General features: G+C 49.7%; 1 protein-coding gene across 1 annotated transcript; it reads right to left on the minus strand.

Annotated features, from left to right (window-relative positions):
• Positions 1-1,866: 1,866 nt before the first annotated feature.
• Positions 1,867-12,801, minus strand: LOC142024889 (zinc finger protein RFP-like). Its single transcript, XM_075017207.1, has 6 exons — positions 12,385-12,801; positions 10,301-10,396; positions 9,064-9,294; positions 8,480-8,502; positions 7,736-7,851; positions 1,867-2,511 (listed from the first exon to the last, which is right to left on the minus strand). Exons 1-6 carry the CDS (start codon positions 12,799-12,801, stop codon positions 1,997-1,999), a joined length of 1,398 nt encoding a protein of 465 aa, XP_074873308.1. The 3' UTR covers positions 1,867-1,996.
• Between the last annotated feature and the right edge of the window lie 2,607 nt (positions 12,802-15,408).

Here is a 15,408-nt window from a genome sequence, read left to right on the forward strand (position 1 = left end):
TATTTTTCCCTGCAGCGTGGATGCGTTACTCTGAAATATTTTTGTAAGGAATGTGCCAGCAGGAACTCAATGCTGCTGAAGACTGGGAGGAATGTGTCTCTCAGAGATCATTTGCATGAGAATGCAAAGGGGTGCATATGTGATACCTGGCAAACAAAGAGTGATGGGTAGCAAGGAAGCAATGAGATTTTGTCAATTGTAAACACATTGTTGTAGAATCACAATTTATGCTAACGCTCAGTATGAGAATTCTGAAATCTCACCAATGCTCCAAGTCATTGGGGGGGACAGGGCAGTCGATATAACTACATAAGACATGGATTACACAGAGCTCCCTCGTTTGAAGCATTATAAAGCAAATGTGCAGGGGTTGGGGGGTATGGTTTGAACAAGACAGCTGAGTGGCTTGGCCCTGTTTATGCCTTGGCCGTATAGCTGTAAGTTTGCTTTGAGTAGTTCTCTTGTGTGTTAAAAGATAGTGCTGGATACTGATGTCTTTATGAGACTCCACTTTGGTGGCTACCTAGAGCTGAAACTACAGGGGGGCAGCTGAGGCCCCCAAGAGCTGAAATTACAGGGTTTTACCTCAGGCCAGACCTACTGTGCTATGGGATGGTGTGACAGGTGGGCAGCTGGTAGGAGGAGTGATGGATGGCATGACTGGCAGGCAGTGTGACCAGCGGGCAGCTGGAAGGAGGAGCAGTGGATGGCATGACCAGCGGGTGGCCAGTTGCAGGAGCAGCGGATGGACAGAAGGCACGACCCATGGACGGCTGGTAAGAGCAAACAGAACGCCGGACTGGCGCAAAGGTGGCTTTGTCTCAGGTTCCCTGAGGGATGCATCAGCATGAGGTGTCAGTGCCCACAGGGACTGGACCAAGTTGTAAGTGGGGCATTTGAAGTGGGGGTAGGGAGAAAGTTGGGTGTGTGGATTGGCTGGTCACAGTACTGGACTGGAGAGCCTGAGAGGCCAAGGACACTGCTCAATGCATCTGAGCTGGGACAGTTACTTGAGAACTGGTTATGAACCTTGGGTGTGATAATTTCCCAAGCTTATGCTAATTGACTTTTCTGCCTCTTTTATTAAAAGTCCATTTCTGCACTCAGACTGTGTGCTTGCGAGGGGGGAAGCGTTGCCTCTCCGAGGCCCCCAGGGGTGTGTGACCTTCCCAGGCTACTGGCTGGGGGCTTGAGCCGGTTCTGTGTGAGATGGATGAAAAGGAACCCCTCGGTGTTGAACCCAGCCCTGGTTGCTGCCAATTCCTTCCGGTGGAAGGGTTACAACAATAATACAGCAACTGCATTATTAGTTAGTCTGGTTGCTGTTACAGATCCGGACTAACACGACTACCGCTCCGGTACTTAACAAGAATACAAATATTTGAGCCAAATAAAGAGATTCAGCAAATCACCAGACACTTCGCTTGGCCTAGTTGGCAGAAGATTTGGTACAAGCAGAGAAGAGCGGTTGCCATCATATTATGCATGTTCATTTTACACTCCAGTAATGTCCCACCTCAGCACAGGGATGTGCCGGTCTGTTCCATGTTGGGGCTGGGGGGACCCCACTGAGCAGGGAACCAAACTCTCCACTCTGCTCCCAGCAGCTGATGCCAGGAAATGAAAAAGGACCAAACACATCAGAATTGTCTTTCCTGATTTATTTACTGTAAGTACCTGACAGACCCCAGTGAGATCTAAGGACACAGATCGGTACAAATCACATCCAGCTCCCCACTCCACCCCCCAGAGATCCTCATTAATTAATTGTGCCCTGCCCCCGCAGCAGCCTCTCTGTTAGTTCTGCCCCTTCCCAGCCCCACATGTGCCTCTCAGGGCCCCTCTGCCAGCCCCAGGGGTTCATCTCCCTCCCCGCTTATCCCTAGGGCTGCAGGGAGGGAGGGAAAGGAGCATCCAGAGGTCATAGAGCTGAGCCAGGGGTTGGGTAGGTCAGAGTCCTCCAAGGTCACAGATATTGAGGCTAGAGAGGCTGGTTTCAGGGACACAGTCGGAGCTGGGATCCTGGCCACACCCCCAGCCAGGGCCGGATTCTCCCCCCAGGGGCGGAGCCCGACGAGAAAGTGAAGATCGGGGCCTCGGCACCAGCATCGATAAATGTCACCTGCCCCCAGTCACAGTCCAGACACACCCGGATCCTGCGGGGGGCCCGGCTCAGGGGCAGGGGGGTCACAGGGGAGGTGAGAGCCCAGAACCGATCATCCCACTGCCACACGGCCCAGATCCCCCCCTCAGGGCTGAGGCTGATCTCTCCCTTCCTGCTCACAGACTCTCTGGCCACCCCCACAGCCCAGCGTCGCCCACCCCCCACCTCCACCTCCCAGCAATGTCTCCCTGAGATGAACCCCTCACAGCCCAGCACACAGGGCTCAGTGTCGAATCTCTCCGGGTTGTCGGGCAGTCGCTGTCGTGTACGTTCCCATCTCACACTTTTCCCACCCTCAGACAGGACGAGGTGGGGATAAGCCGTGTCCGGATCCAGAGTCACATTGGCTGCAGGGGAGAGAATCAGAGCGTGAGGGGCAGAGCTCAGCCCTGGGGGAGGGTTTGATGGCCAGTGACAGAATCGGGCCCAGCTGGAGGGTGAGTCAGGGAATCTCCTTCCCCCAGGCTGTGACCAACAGCTCTGAGATCTCAGCCCAGGGCTGGGGAGAGTCACTCACAGGCAGGGCTGGGTCAGGGACAGGTTGAAAGGATCGGCTGGGCCAGGCCTGGGGCTCAGGATCTTTCCCCTCCTGCCCCCCACCTCTCCCTGGGGAGGGACCAGAGACTCTGGGAACCCCGGCAGATGGTCCAACTCAGTGACCACTGGCAGAGCTCCACACCCCACACCCTGTGCCCAGCTGCCCCTGGGCTGGACTTTGCTCTGGGGCCTCCCCACTGCACCCGGCCTGCTGGGAAATGTCACAGCTCAGGGAATAACAGGCCACATGCTACCAGGATAGAACCTGCCCCGAATATCACAGCTCAGCAGCAGAAGAGTCCATTAGCCTGGGGCAGGGCGGGAGGGGTTAACACCGGGGAAGGGGTTTGATGGTGGAATGAGACAGAAGCTACGAGTGTTGGAGGAGAAGGGGGATTAGGTTTCTGTGGGGCCCTGGGCCTGAACATGTGGGGGCCCCGCCCCCTTCTGCCTGCTGTCCCCCAGTTCCTCATGCTTCTGTCACAGGAATGGGGTCAGGGCACAGGGCAGGTCCCTCTACACCTACCCAGTGCTCCAGCTGAAGACTGGGCAACTCCCTCACCCTGACTGCGCTCCCTGGCTGGAGTGCTGGGTGGGTGGAGCAGGACAAGCTCAGCAAGACCCCAAGCCCTGACCCCGCTCTCTGGCAAGAGTGGTGGGTGGGCAGCAGGCAGAGCTGGCCCAGGGACATAGAAGCCCATTTTTCCTGGGCCCCACAACCAGCCAGGGGCTCTGCGCTCTGCACCTGTTCTCCCAGTAGCTAATTACCCATTGCAGAGGGAGGGGGAGTGTAGAACAGCGGCTGGTGGAAAGAGGGAGAGGGCCATGCTAGTGATGGGAGGAAAGTGATGCCCTGTGTACCAGAGACAGGCGCAGGCTGGGATCATGGTGGATGCAGAGAGGCAAAAAGAAAGAAGCTCCCAGCTCTGCTCACAGGCGCTCCCCAGGGGTGTGTAATGGCCCCAGGAGAGCCCCTGCCTCTGATCCAGGCTCTGTCCCTCTGCTTGAGTTTGCAGCAGGGGTCACCCACAGACACAGTCCCTGCTCACCTGTCAGGGTGGGGCCACTGCAGAGCTCATGACTTTCTTCAGAGGGGAGAAGATGGAGGAAAGAACAGAGAGGTGATAAGTCACTTCAGCACAGGGTGATCAAACAACCGCCCTCCACCTGCCATACCCATTGAGCGTTTCCCCCATTTTAACAAATTGCACAAACCCCTCCAAAACGCAAAGCAGGTAAATGAACAGACAATGTCTCTTATCGCAACAGAACTGTAAAAGTGACACTGAAAATGGAAAACTTCCAGAAAAATGAAAGAAGCTCCCGCAGGAGGATCTGATTTGGTACAAACATTTCTTGTCAGTGGAAGGAGAATGACACTTACCGATTCCCATATGCAGTTTGCCTAAAGATGAAAGAGACACACACACGTTAGGGGTTTCCCACTTGTAATGTTTTTATTTCCCTTTATCCTCACCACAGCAGTTCCGACTGAGGAATTATTTCCACACACTCCCCCCTGAAGGAGCTCAGACTGGACAGGTTGTGTTTAGGGTTTTCCTGTCCAACCTCCACCCTCCCCTTTCCAGTAATGGAACCAGTCTGTGCCCTTCCCCCCACTACTAAACAACTGGCTCCACAGAAGAGCTTGGGCTGAAAGCGGAGCCGAGGGAGGAGCAGAGCTACAACTGGGGAGGGAGCTGCTCTGGGGGCAGACTGGAGCTGTGACTGGGATCTGAGCTGGGCTGGAGGCGGAGTGGGAGTGGGTGGTGCTTCCTCCCCACCCCAATGTGGGCTGGCCTGGGCCTCCCAAACATTCCTCAGCGTACCCCTCGGAGGGTGGGTCCTACTGTTTGGGGATCACTTGACTTAAGGTTCTTGTCATCCCTTCTGGTCTCACGCTCTGTATCTCTATTACTGAATTGACCATCAGATTTTCAGATTAGCTTTGTGTGGGAAACTCATCTGGTGTAGTCGTTCCCCACATTTTACAAAGTTACATTAAAACAACCCCCACCTCCAAGTACAATGTTAGTAAGAAAAAAGCACGTCCACAAACAAACAGAAAAGGGATTTTCTTGGAACAAGAGGAATTTAATGCAAACAGTTCCCGCAGTTAAACAAACCCCCACATGAGGATCTAATTTGCTTTCAAAAACTTTTCAGAAGAATGACACTTACTTATTTCTTCATTTAGTTTGTCTGAAATTGAAGAGAAATGAATGTTATATGCAATATAGATGCATGTTAGTTCCCAATGAAACCATGTGACCGGTTTCATTCTTATTGGAGCTCATTAGATGTGCATAAACTGCTGTCCATAGTGTGAGTCAAACCCAGGACGCCGTCATCATAGACAAGGATGAAACCATATCTCCACAAGTCACAGCACTGATTGTAGGAAAGGAGGATATGTAGGGGTGTGTGTGTGTGTTTTCAACCTGACTGGGGCGTACTTACAGTTCACTCATCTGAACGTAGCACACGTGGCCAAGACTTGTTGGCCTCATCATCTGGGAAAGCGATCAATCCAACTCGCCTATAGATGCATGTGTGTGTTAGGCATTTCCCTTTTCTTATGCTTCATTTCTCTTTCTCATCAATAAAACTATGAAGACAGAGAACTCAACATCCTCTTCGGGATGTTAGACAAAAGCATTCAGTGCTCCCTTCTGGTCTTGAGCTCTGTGATTCTATTGCTCTACCAGTTTTTCAAATTAGCTTTTGCTATGAAATCGATCCAGAGTGGTGCTTCCCCACATCTTTGTCCAGCCAAGAGGGCAGGGAACTGGACGTGATGACCTTTTGAGGTCCCTTCCAGTTCTATGGTTCTACAATTCTATTACATTTTTTAGAAAGCTTGTCTCTTTGTCTGTTCAGTCAAGAACTCCTCCAAAATGGGAAGAGGTAGGACCTCCAAATCTGGTCTATGGATTTCTCTTATCAGAACTTAAAGCAGTATAAGGGTTTGGTTGTGTCAGGAAAATGAGTTGTGCCTGGAATGGGATTTCTTCTTACAAAACCAAACAGGATCAACTAATCAAGGACAGTCCTCAAAATTAGCATAACCGAGTGAATATTCAAAGAAACTGAAACAAGATGATCCAGAAAAAATTAGGACGAAGGTGGAATCAGTTTGTTTCTCAATAAACCTTCCAGAAGTTTGGAGGAATGTTCTGTTTTGGCACAACTAAATCAATGCTTAAGGTTTGAAAACTAAAAGAAAATGTTACTGGAAACCACATTAACTGGTGCCCTTTTTTGTTAAAACTGAATGGAAAGAGTTTATAGTGACAAAAAATAAATATACACATCATGAAGTTCCCCTCTGTACTAAAAAATTTAATGGAAATATGTTAACAATCCTTACTTCAAAAAAGTCCATAATAAAAATTAACAATCAAAACAACACTGTAATTTTGAAAAATACAATCATTTCAATAAAGCGTGAATCTTTTTCCTTCATTTTCAAACCAGCCCCAACTGACTTAAGAACCTAAGCAATGATGGATTAATCTGCTAGTCAATATATAAACAGGATGTGCGTAATATTGTAGATAGTGTAAGGGATAGTTAGAGCATCTCAGGGGAAATGCAGCACAACCTGCCTATACCGCAGGAGGAGGTAAATGGGTAGTATTTCTTTCCATGTTTCTGTCATTTCTCACTCTAATGGTAACACAACACAATCCATCATTTACAGTCAAGCCCTGAGATACAATCACATCTGCTCTGATCCTACTGACAGAGACCGAAAACTCCAAAATCTGCCAAACATTCATAGACCTGAATTACCCACCAGGAGAAGTTTAAAAACAAATCAACAGGGCCAGACGAATACCCAGAAGCCAACTACCCCAAGACAGGCCCAAAAAAGCCAATAACAGAACATCACTGGTCATCGCCTGCAGCCCCCAACTCAAACCACTGCAACGCATCATTAAAGCCCTACAACCTATCCTAAATCATGCTGCCACACTCCAGAAGGCTCTAGGTGACAGGCCTGTTCTTTCCTATAGCCAACCTCCCAACCTTATGAGGATTCTCACCAGCAACCACAGGCTAAACCACAATAATACTAATCCTGGAACTTTTCCTTGCAACAAGCCCTGTTGCCAACTTTGTCCACATAGCTATTCTGGACAAAGATACCATCACTGGACCAAACCACGTTAATTACAGAATCACGGGCACATTCTCCTGGTCCTCAACATCATATATGCCATTATGCCAACAATGCCCACACACCCTGTATATAGGACAGACTGCAAACACTCTTCCACAAAGAATGAATGGACATAGAACAGACATCAAACAATTCCAAATACACGAACCTGTCAGCCAGCACTTTAATGGAGTGGGCCATACTGTTTAAGACCTGAAAGTTTGTGTTCTATTGAAAAGGGACTTTAACAAGTGTCTACAGGGGGGATGCTCAGAACTAACATTCATATTGAAATTCGACACATTAACCCATGTTCTGAAGAGGGACAGCAATTACCTGACCCATTATAAGGACTCTTTTACATACTTTGATGCTTTATTTAACTCTTAACTTCCCCACATCACACCCTCCGCCGTCCCTCCGCTCTTCTGATTTGCCAACCTTGATAACAATTTTTCTGATTTGTCAACGCTGATAACAATTTTTGGACCTCTGTGCTTTATATACTGAGTCTGTGCTCATAAGGCTCTGATCTGAAGAAGTAGGTCTGTCGCACAGAAGCTCATCACCTAATACATTATTTTGTTAGTCTTTAAAGTGCGACTAGACTGCTTTTTAGTATTGCTAGAATACAGACTAACATGGCTGCCACTCTGTGTCTGATGGTAACTGGAACTGCACAGCATGCTTTTGGAACAAATAAGTTTTTTAATTAATTAACATGAGTGGTGGATCTCAAGTTTGTACCATTCTCACCCCACAATTAAATAGAAGCCGAACCTCATTGTGAACCAGTTGACCAAAGACTTTGGCATTCCATAGTTCCAGATGCTTAACTCACTTTGCCCTCCGAGATCTCTTCTACGTACCTTTGAACTTGCTCAGAGTCTCGGAGAGAGCAACAGTTTTCATGGAGAAACAACTGACTTGTCCTTCCAGTTCAGGGGAAATCTCCTCTGGCGGCTGGAACTTCCCCTTCTCACACCTGGACAGAAACAACATCAGAATTTAGTGACTCGGTTCTTCAGTTCTTGCCAGTGAGTCTCTGCTCTGAGGGGCTGGGAGTTAGAATCCCTCGGCCTCTCCCAGCCTGAGAGCAGGTGCAGCACAGCCCAGGGCCCTGCAACATTCCCCTCGCAGGCCCCATTCAGATTCTAGAACTACGGCCTGGAGAGACCAGCTCTGGGGACAAAAGGGGAATTGCGTCTCCATGGCCCATTCACGCCTTGGCCTCCAGGCTCTGAGGGACAGGATGCTGCCAGTGGAAGTGCTGTACAAATCTGCCCACTAGGAACTAGACTCAGACACCAATTCACCCAGTGCCCAGCAGTGACAAGCCGATGTTCCAGCCTCATAGTCCTGGGGCAGCCGGTCCCCCAGGGAGGTGACACCTCTTGGAAATACTTGAGGTCAGACTTTGCCATTGAGGGGATAATTGGAAAGTCTGTGCAAGGGTGAGACCCTCAGGCTGGAGGTGATCAGGGAAATTTGTAGCTTAGATGGGACCTTCCCCTAACATCTCACCATAGAGCCCTGGGGAGATTCAGTGGTAACACCACCTCCAAGATATTTCCCAACACTGAGAGGTGTGAGGGGGACTGAGAGCCACGTACCTGCTCAAGGTGCTTCTGACGTCCTACAGGGGAAGAAGAGAAAAGAATCTCAGTCCCACACAACACGCACAGGGGATCCCAGGGAAGGGAGTTTGCAAATCGAGGGAAGAGGGGCCCTGCCCTGGCCCCAGGGCCTTGGATTCCCTGAGCTAATGGGGCTTTGCCATCTCTAATATCTCTATGTCTGTAACTCGAGACCTTGGACTGCTGGACCCCAGAGCTTATGATTCAGGAACCTCCCTTCCCTGTGAGGGGAGCTGGGATGTTTGTAGCCATAGGCACCAGCTTCCACTTCTCCCAGGGGATGCAGAACCCCACTCCCACTCCACCCCCTCCGGCAACGCCACTCTTTGCCCCACCTCTTCCTGCCCCCACACTTCCCCTTCCCCACCTGTGCCCATCCCCTCCCTCCAGCACACCCTGGACCTGATCCTTTCCTCCCCCCAGCTGACTGTGGCAGGCAGGACGTACAGGGAGAAGTGGAGGAGCTGTGGCTGGTGGGTGCAAAGCACCAACTTAATTTTTTCTCTGGGATCTCCAGCCCTGGGGCTCACACAGAGTCTCTGTGTCTCCCTCAGTCTCACCTGCAGGAATTCACTCGCTGGCTTCTGACACTTCCCCTCCAGCTCACCCATCAGCTCACTCAGACGGGAAATCTGCACAGAGAGTTCACTGACATTGTCATTCTGGCTCCTCACAATCTCCTCCTCCAGCTTCTCCAGCCGGGCCAGCAGGGGTTGCTCTTGTTCCTCCAGGAACTGCCGCAGCTGCTGGAATTCCCACACGATTTTCTGCCTCTCCCTTTGTGTCTGTCTCTGTAGGAAGACAGGGGAAGGGCTGGTCAGGGACACGGGTGGAGCCTGGGCCCTGTCATGGGGAGCTGAGTGCGCAGGAGGGAGAACGCCTTTGAAAAACCTGATATCTCACGTTTGACTCTATTCTGTGCACAAAGGATTCTCTCTCAATTTCCCCCTTTGTCCCCTGTTATCTCTGAAAGGGAGGTTGCCAAGGTTGCCAGTTAGCACATTCTGGCTGTGTCTACACGTGCCCCAGACTTCGAAATGGCCATGCAAATGGCCATTTCGAAGTTTACTAATGAAGCGCTGAAATGCATATTCAGCGCTTCATTAGCATGCGGGCGGCAGCGGCGCTTCGAAATTGACGAGCCTTGCCGCCGTGCGGCGCGTCCCGACAGGGCTCCTTTTCGAAAGGACGCCACCTTCTTCGAAGTCCCCTTATTCCCATGAACTCATGGGAATAAGGGGACTTCGAAGTAGGCGGGGCCCTTTCGAAAAGGAGCCCCGTCTGGACGTGCCGCGCAGCGGCAAGGCTCGTCAATTTCGAAGCGCCGCTGCCGCCCGCATGCTAATGAAGCGCTGAATATGCATTTCAGCGCTTCATTAGTAAACTTCGAAATGGCCATTTGCATGGCCATTTCGAAGTCTGGGGCACGTGTAGACACAGCCTCTGTCATTCATGGCCTCTGGGAGTTCAGACTCCGAGCAGCAGGAGGCCGGGCTCAGCACCGCACTGACAGAGATGCAAGTGGAGGAAAAAGAAGGAAGTGAACAGACACAGCAGGCAGCGCTTCTTGGGGACAGTGAGGTCCCTTGGGGAGGATTTGTGGGAAAGCCACAAGGGATAGATACTAACTCATCCCCTGCAATGGAAGCTCAGGGCTTGTCTTCACACGGCTCTAACCCAGCAATCCCCGATCACAGAGAGACTCACTATCCCTCCTTCACCAAGGCCGCACAGGAGTCTGCCTCCAAACAGACCTCCCTCTGCCAGCCCTGGTGGTTCATAACAATCGGCACCTACCAGGCACTCCCGGCTTTTCCCCTCTCCAGTCGCTTTCAGTCCCAGCAGCTTTTCTCTCTCTTCTCTCAGAGTCTTCAAATGGTCCTGGATTTTTTCCTGTGGAAATAAAAAGGATTTGGGAGGTTTTACTTTGGGTTGAGCGTTGGGTATTTCTCTCCACCAAGATAATTCAAGTTAACTTTTAGTTTTATTTGCTTGGTGACATCCGGACTGCCCAGGAGAGGACACATTATTAATGCAGCCCCAGGGCTGGTCACAGCCAGACGTGTTACAAATCCACGTTAGGGCTTTTTAGTAATTTGCGAGAGATCTGGGTTATGCCCAAGCTTTGTGGGTACTTGCGAATTGCTGAGTGGTGCAGCACATTCCAGGGCACTGGAGTCACATGGGGGTGAATCAGCTGCTCCATCTGAGCCCTGTTGTGGGTGGGCTGAGGGCACCTTGAGGCCCACACAGCGTTCAGCCCAGCGACCTCCTCTAGTGCCGGCTGCAGCATCTGAATTTAACCCCTTGTGGAGCTGCACAGGAGTTCAGCCTCCCAGTGGGAAACCTCCTCTCCCTGCTGGGCCTGGGGCCTTCAGCAGCGCGTCTTTCCCTCCCAACGGTGCTCCTCTTCACTGCTCAGTGCTGGTGAGATGGGCCTCATAGCGTCACAGCTGCCTTTATAGCAGGTAAAATCTTTACGTCAAAAAGAATCTCATCCCAGCCTGGGTCTCCAGTAACATTCTCTGTATTTCTTAGGACTTGTCTACACTGGTTTTGGTTTGGTTTTGTTTTCCTAGAAAAGCTCCTTTATAGGTGGGGGGCAGATCCCACAAACCCTTGTGCCCACACTGCAAACCTTGCTAGTCTGGTCTAACAGGGCATTTAACTCAAAACAGTAACTCCCCCAAAACAAACAACTTCCACTGACCTCCTCCCCCTTTCCAATTTGAAACTGACTCAGTGTGTACGAAGGAGAGGAAATTAAGACTTAATTGGCCTCTTGGGAGACATCCCATCCTAGCTCGTATTTCAAAACTGGGCTCTCTAGTGTGAATGCTCCATATTGAAATGCTCTGGCAGTGTGAGCGCTCGTCTCAGAAATAACTTATTTAGCTGTTAGAACACTGAGATAAGTTACTGCTGAAAACCCTGCAATGTGGACACAGCCTTAGGGCAGGTCTACACGGGTCACGGAACGGACGACCTTCTGGGGCGTTGTTTTGCACCTGCGTGAAACGGCTCGTTCTGGGGCCTAGGCTGCCCCCGGAGCTCCTTGCAAGCCGCACGGATGAAGGACTGCCGACCGGAGGAGCGCACCCATCGACATTTGGCAGTGAGGACAGGGACCAAAGTCGACGGCTGCAGAATTGATTTTCGGTATGCAATTGGTGTAACTAAAGTTGCGTAGCAGCCGTCGACATTCCCAGTTAGAGCAGATGTCGCCTCAGGGGATGTCAGGCTACTTTGAAGGCAGGCTAGAAGCAAAAAGTGAAGCTGGCCCAAATATTGGACTGAAAAACGCCTGTTGCTTGAATAGGCTCCCTCTCTCCCCACTCCTCCCCCACAGGCATTCGTTAAGCAAATCCCCCCAAAATGGACGCCTGTACCAGGTGGCAGAGTTACATGTCTTTCAAGCAGCCACCTCCCAGACTTACAGAACAAAAAGCCATTTACAAGCCCTCAGGTTAATTGTTCAGTCATGAGGAAAACTAACCCCAGAATCCCCAGCAATGGCTGTTATTAGCACCTCTAACTCTGAACAAGCACACAGGGCATATTTCCAACTACACACAACAATTACACACTCAGCAGGTCAGAACATTAAATGTAATCAGTTACAAAACATCTTTTGTTCAAAGCATCTCTAAGCTATACAGATTTACAGTCACAGCCCATTTTCCATACAGCACAGGGGGGAGGGGTGTCCCTCACAAAGACAAACTTAAAAACTTCCTTTGTTGCCTTTTTGCCAGGCTGGAGCATCACTAATTTGTACAGCAACTTTCAGGCCCTGCAGGCTGCACACACCGGAATGGTGCCATTGACTTGTCAGTAAAACGCAAAGTTATTATCCATCAGCCTGGACAGCAGCTCTGTACCTTGTACTCCTGGGCAGCCTCCTGGATGGGAACCACAGTGTGAGCGCGGTGAGCCCGGGACTCTCTGCAGATCAGACAGATGAGGGTTTGATCCTCTTCACAGAACAGTTTCAGAGCCTCCTGGTGCTCCCCACACACCCCGTCCCCGCCTGCTCCCTTCGCTGCCTGCAAACTCAGCCGTTTGACGAGTTCTGCCATGTTGGCCAGCTGCCTGTTGGGCCGGAGGTGTCTCTGTTGCACAGGTTTTCTGCACTGAGGGCAGGAGGTGGCTGGGTCGGGTCCCTCCCAGCACTGGCTGATGCAGGCTCGGCAGAAGTTGTGCCCACACTCTGTAATCACTGGGTCCTTAAAGAACTCCAGACAGATGGGACATGTGGCTTCTTCCTGCAGACTTTCCAGGGGGCTCCCTGCAGCCATGGCTCCCTCTGGGCTGGGAACAGGGTGAGTTTCACTTTCCTGAGCTCACACTGTGCCCCACCTTCAGCAAGTGCTGGGCGTTTCCCTTCCTGGAACTGACTCTGGTTTGCTGAATTGGAAGGCAACAGTGGTAACAATTCTGCCCTGGAGGCTTTGGTGAAAAACGTGCCACTAGGGCTCTGGTCCTGATGTGGAGGGTCACTGGGGCTTCACAGGCACATCAGCATCCACTTGTCCCAATGAGCTTTCAGGAGCTTGGTGGGTCTTTGTGTCTAAGACGTCACCTGCTTCCGGACAGATCCATCAAAGAGAACCACAGACCCCCACCTACAGGCCCCAGCTAAAATCTCTCCAGCACTTCATCAGGGATCTACAACCTATCCCAGATGACAATTCCTCACTGGCAGAAAGCTGGAGAGACAGGCCCGTCCTTGTCCAGGGAGAGATGCCCCTCCCCAACCTGGAACACTTACTTACCCGCAACCCACACCCACACAAGAAACACTATTCCAGGAACCAATCCCTGCAGGAAACCCATTGCCAACCCTGTCCGCACATCTACCCTAGTGACATCAGCATGGGACCTGCTGTTCTATCCAGGGTTCATTCACATCCACATCTGTTAATGCGGTATTGGCTGTCATGTGCCAGCAACGCCCCTCTGCCGTGTACATTGGACAAACCAGACTGTCTCTATGCAAAGGAGTATATGGGCACAAACCAGACATCGAGAATGGTGACACACACAAACCAGTAGGAGAGCACTTTAACCGCCCTGGGCACTCAGCTACAGATGTGAAAGTTGCCAAACTTGAGCGAATAACTATGAACCAGACTGCAACGTGGATCTGCTGGGCTGGAATTCATATGCAACTTTGACACCCTCGGAATGGCTCTGAAGCGGGACTGGCAATGGCCATCTTGTTACAAGTCGTAGTTTTCCCCTTCACGTATTCTTACCTTCCTGTCACTGTTGGGAATAGGCCACATCCACCCTGACTTAACCTTTTCAGCACCGGCGTAACACTCCCAGCTCGGCATGTATATTGCAGTGTCTGTCATCTGAACATTCACATCATGAATCTGGCAAAATGACCTGCAGCCCACGAGAGCTTCAAAAATGTCCTAAAAAATGTGCTAGTTTTTAAGGTGCCACAGATCTCATTATTTGGCTGAAACAGACTAACATGGCTACTTCTCTGGAACTTGACAAAGTGATAGTCCGACTTGGCAAAACTCATTTTTTAAATACAATTTTGACAGGGTTTTAAGCAATTTATGTTTAATTAAACTTTCACACTTGCACATCTGCATCTCTACTATTTCATTCCGGTGTTCATAAATTCAGATTTTCACAGTGGTGGGATGTTAAGAGGGAATCAGACAATACTTTGGTCAGACAATAACTATTTAGTGATGTGAGAAATAGATTCAGAAAACTAAAGCATTAAAATAGGTTGTCAATATCACATATCAACATTTGCAAGGTAAGTGTGTGTAAATCAAAGTCTAATGAGTTCTTGCTGTTGTTACTGGGCCCATCGGTGAAATTTAAATTTTATAAATGGAAAGATTTTTTAAATATTTTCAGACATCACATGATAAAAATCTAAGCCTTTTGAGTCCAGTGATATTAAAAAAATACACAGGCCAAAAACTTGGTTAAGCTGGAATTAATGTTTCAAACAAGGCCCGCTTTTTATTTAAACTCAGCTACGCCTACGCTTAGAGATACATTTGAATTAATTAAAATTGATTTTGTATGGTTGGGTTTATAAATTCAAATTTGAGTATCCTCACCTCCTCACACGCTCCCCACAAACTCATCTTATTACTGCCACACTCAATTGCCAAACATCAACTGTTGTAGCAATGCATTGTGGGAACCTTCCCCACAGTTCCCACAGCCCTATAGCATTCTGGGTATTTTCACTGGTACAGCATGTGAAAAAATGCCCCACAAGTGGTTGTGCCTATGTGAAACATAAGAAACATAAGAAACATAAGAACGGCCATACTGGGTCAGACCAAAGGTCCATCGAGCCCAGCATCCCATCTGCCGACGGTGGCCAATGCCAGGTGCCCCAGAGAAGGAGAACAGAAGACAATGATCAAGTGATTTATCTCCTGCCATCCATCTCCTGCCCTTGTTCTGAAGGCTAGGGCACCATACTTTATCCCTGGCTAATAGCCATTTATGGACCTAACCTGCAAAAATTTATCAAGCTCTTTTTTAAACCCTAATAGAGTCCTGGCCTTCACAGCCTCCTCGGGCAAGGAGTTCCACAGGTTGACTGTGCGCTGTGTGAAGAAAAATTTCCTTTTATTAGTTTTGAACCTACTACCCATCAATTTCATTTGGTGTCCCCTAGTTCTTGTATTATGGGAAAAGGTAAATAATTTTTCTATATTCACTTTCTCCACACCATTTATGATTTTATATACCTCTATCATATCGCCCCTCAATCGCCTCTTTTCCAAACTGAAAAGTCCCAGTCTCTCTAGCCTCTCCCCATATGGGACCCTTTCCAAGCCCCTAATCATCTTAGTCGCCCTTTTCTGAACCTTTTCTAATGCCAATATATCTTTTTTGAGGTGCGGAGACCA

Source organism: Carettochelys insculpta, chromosome 22 (assembly GCF_033958435.1).
Source record: "Carettochelys insculpta isolate YL-2023 chromosome 22, ASM3395843v1, whole genome shotgun sequence".
Lineage (NCBI taxonomy): Eukaryota > Metazoa > Chordata > Testudines > Carettochelyidae > Carettochelys > Carettochelys insculpta.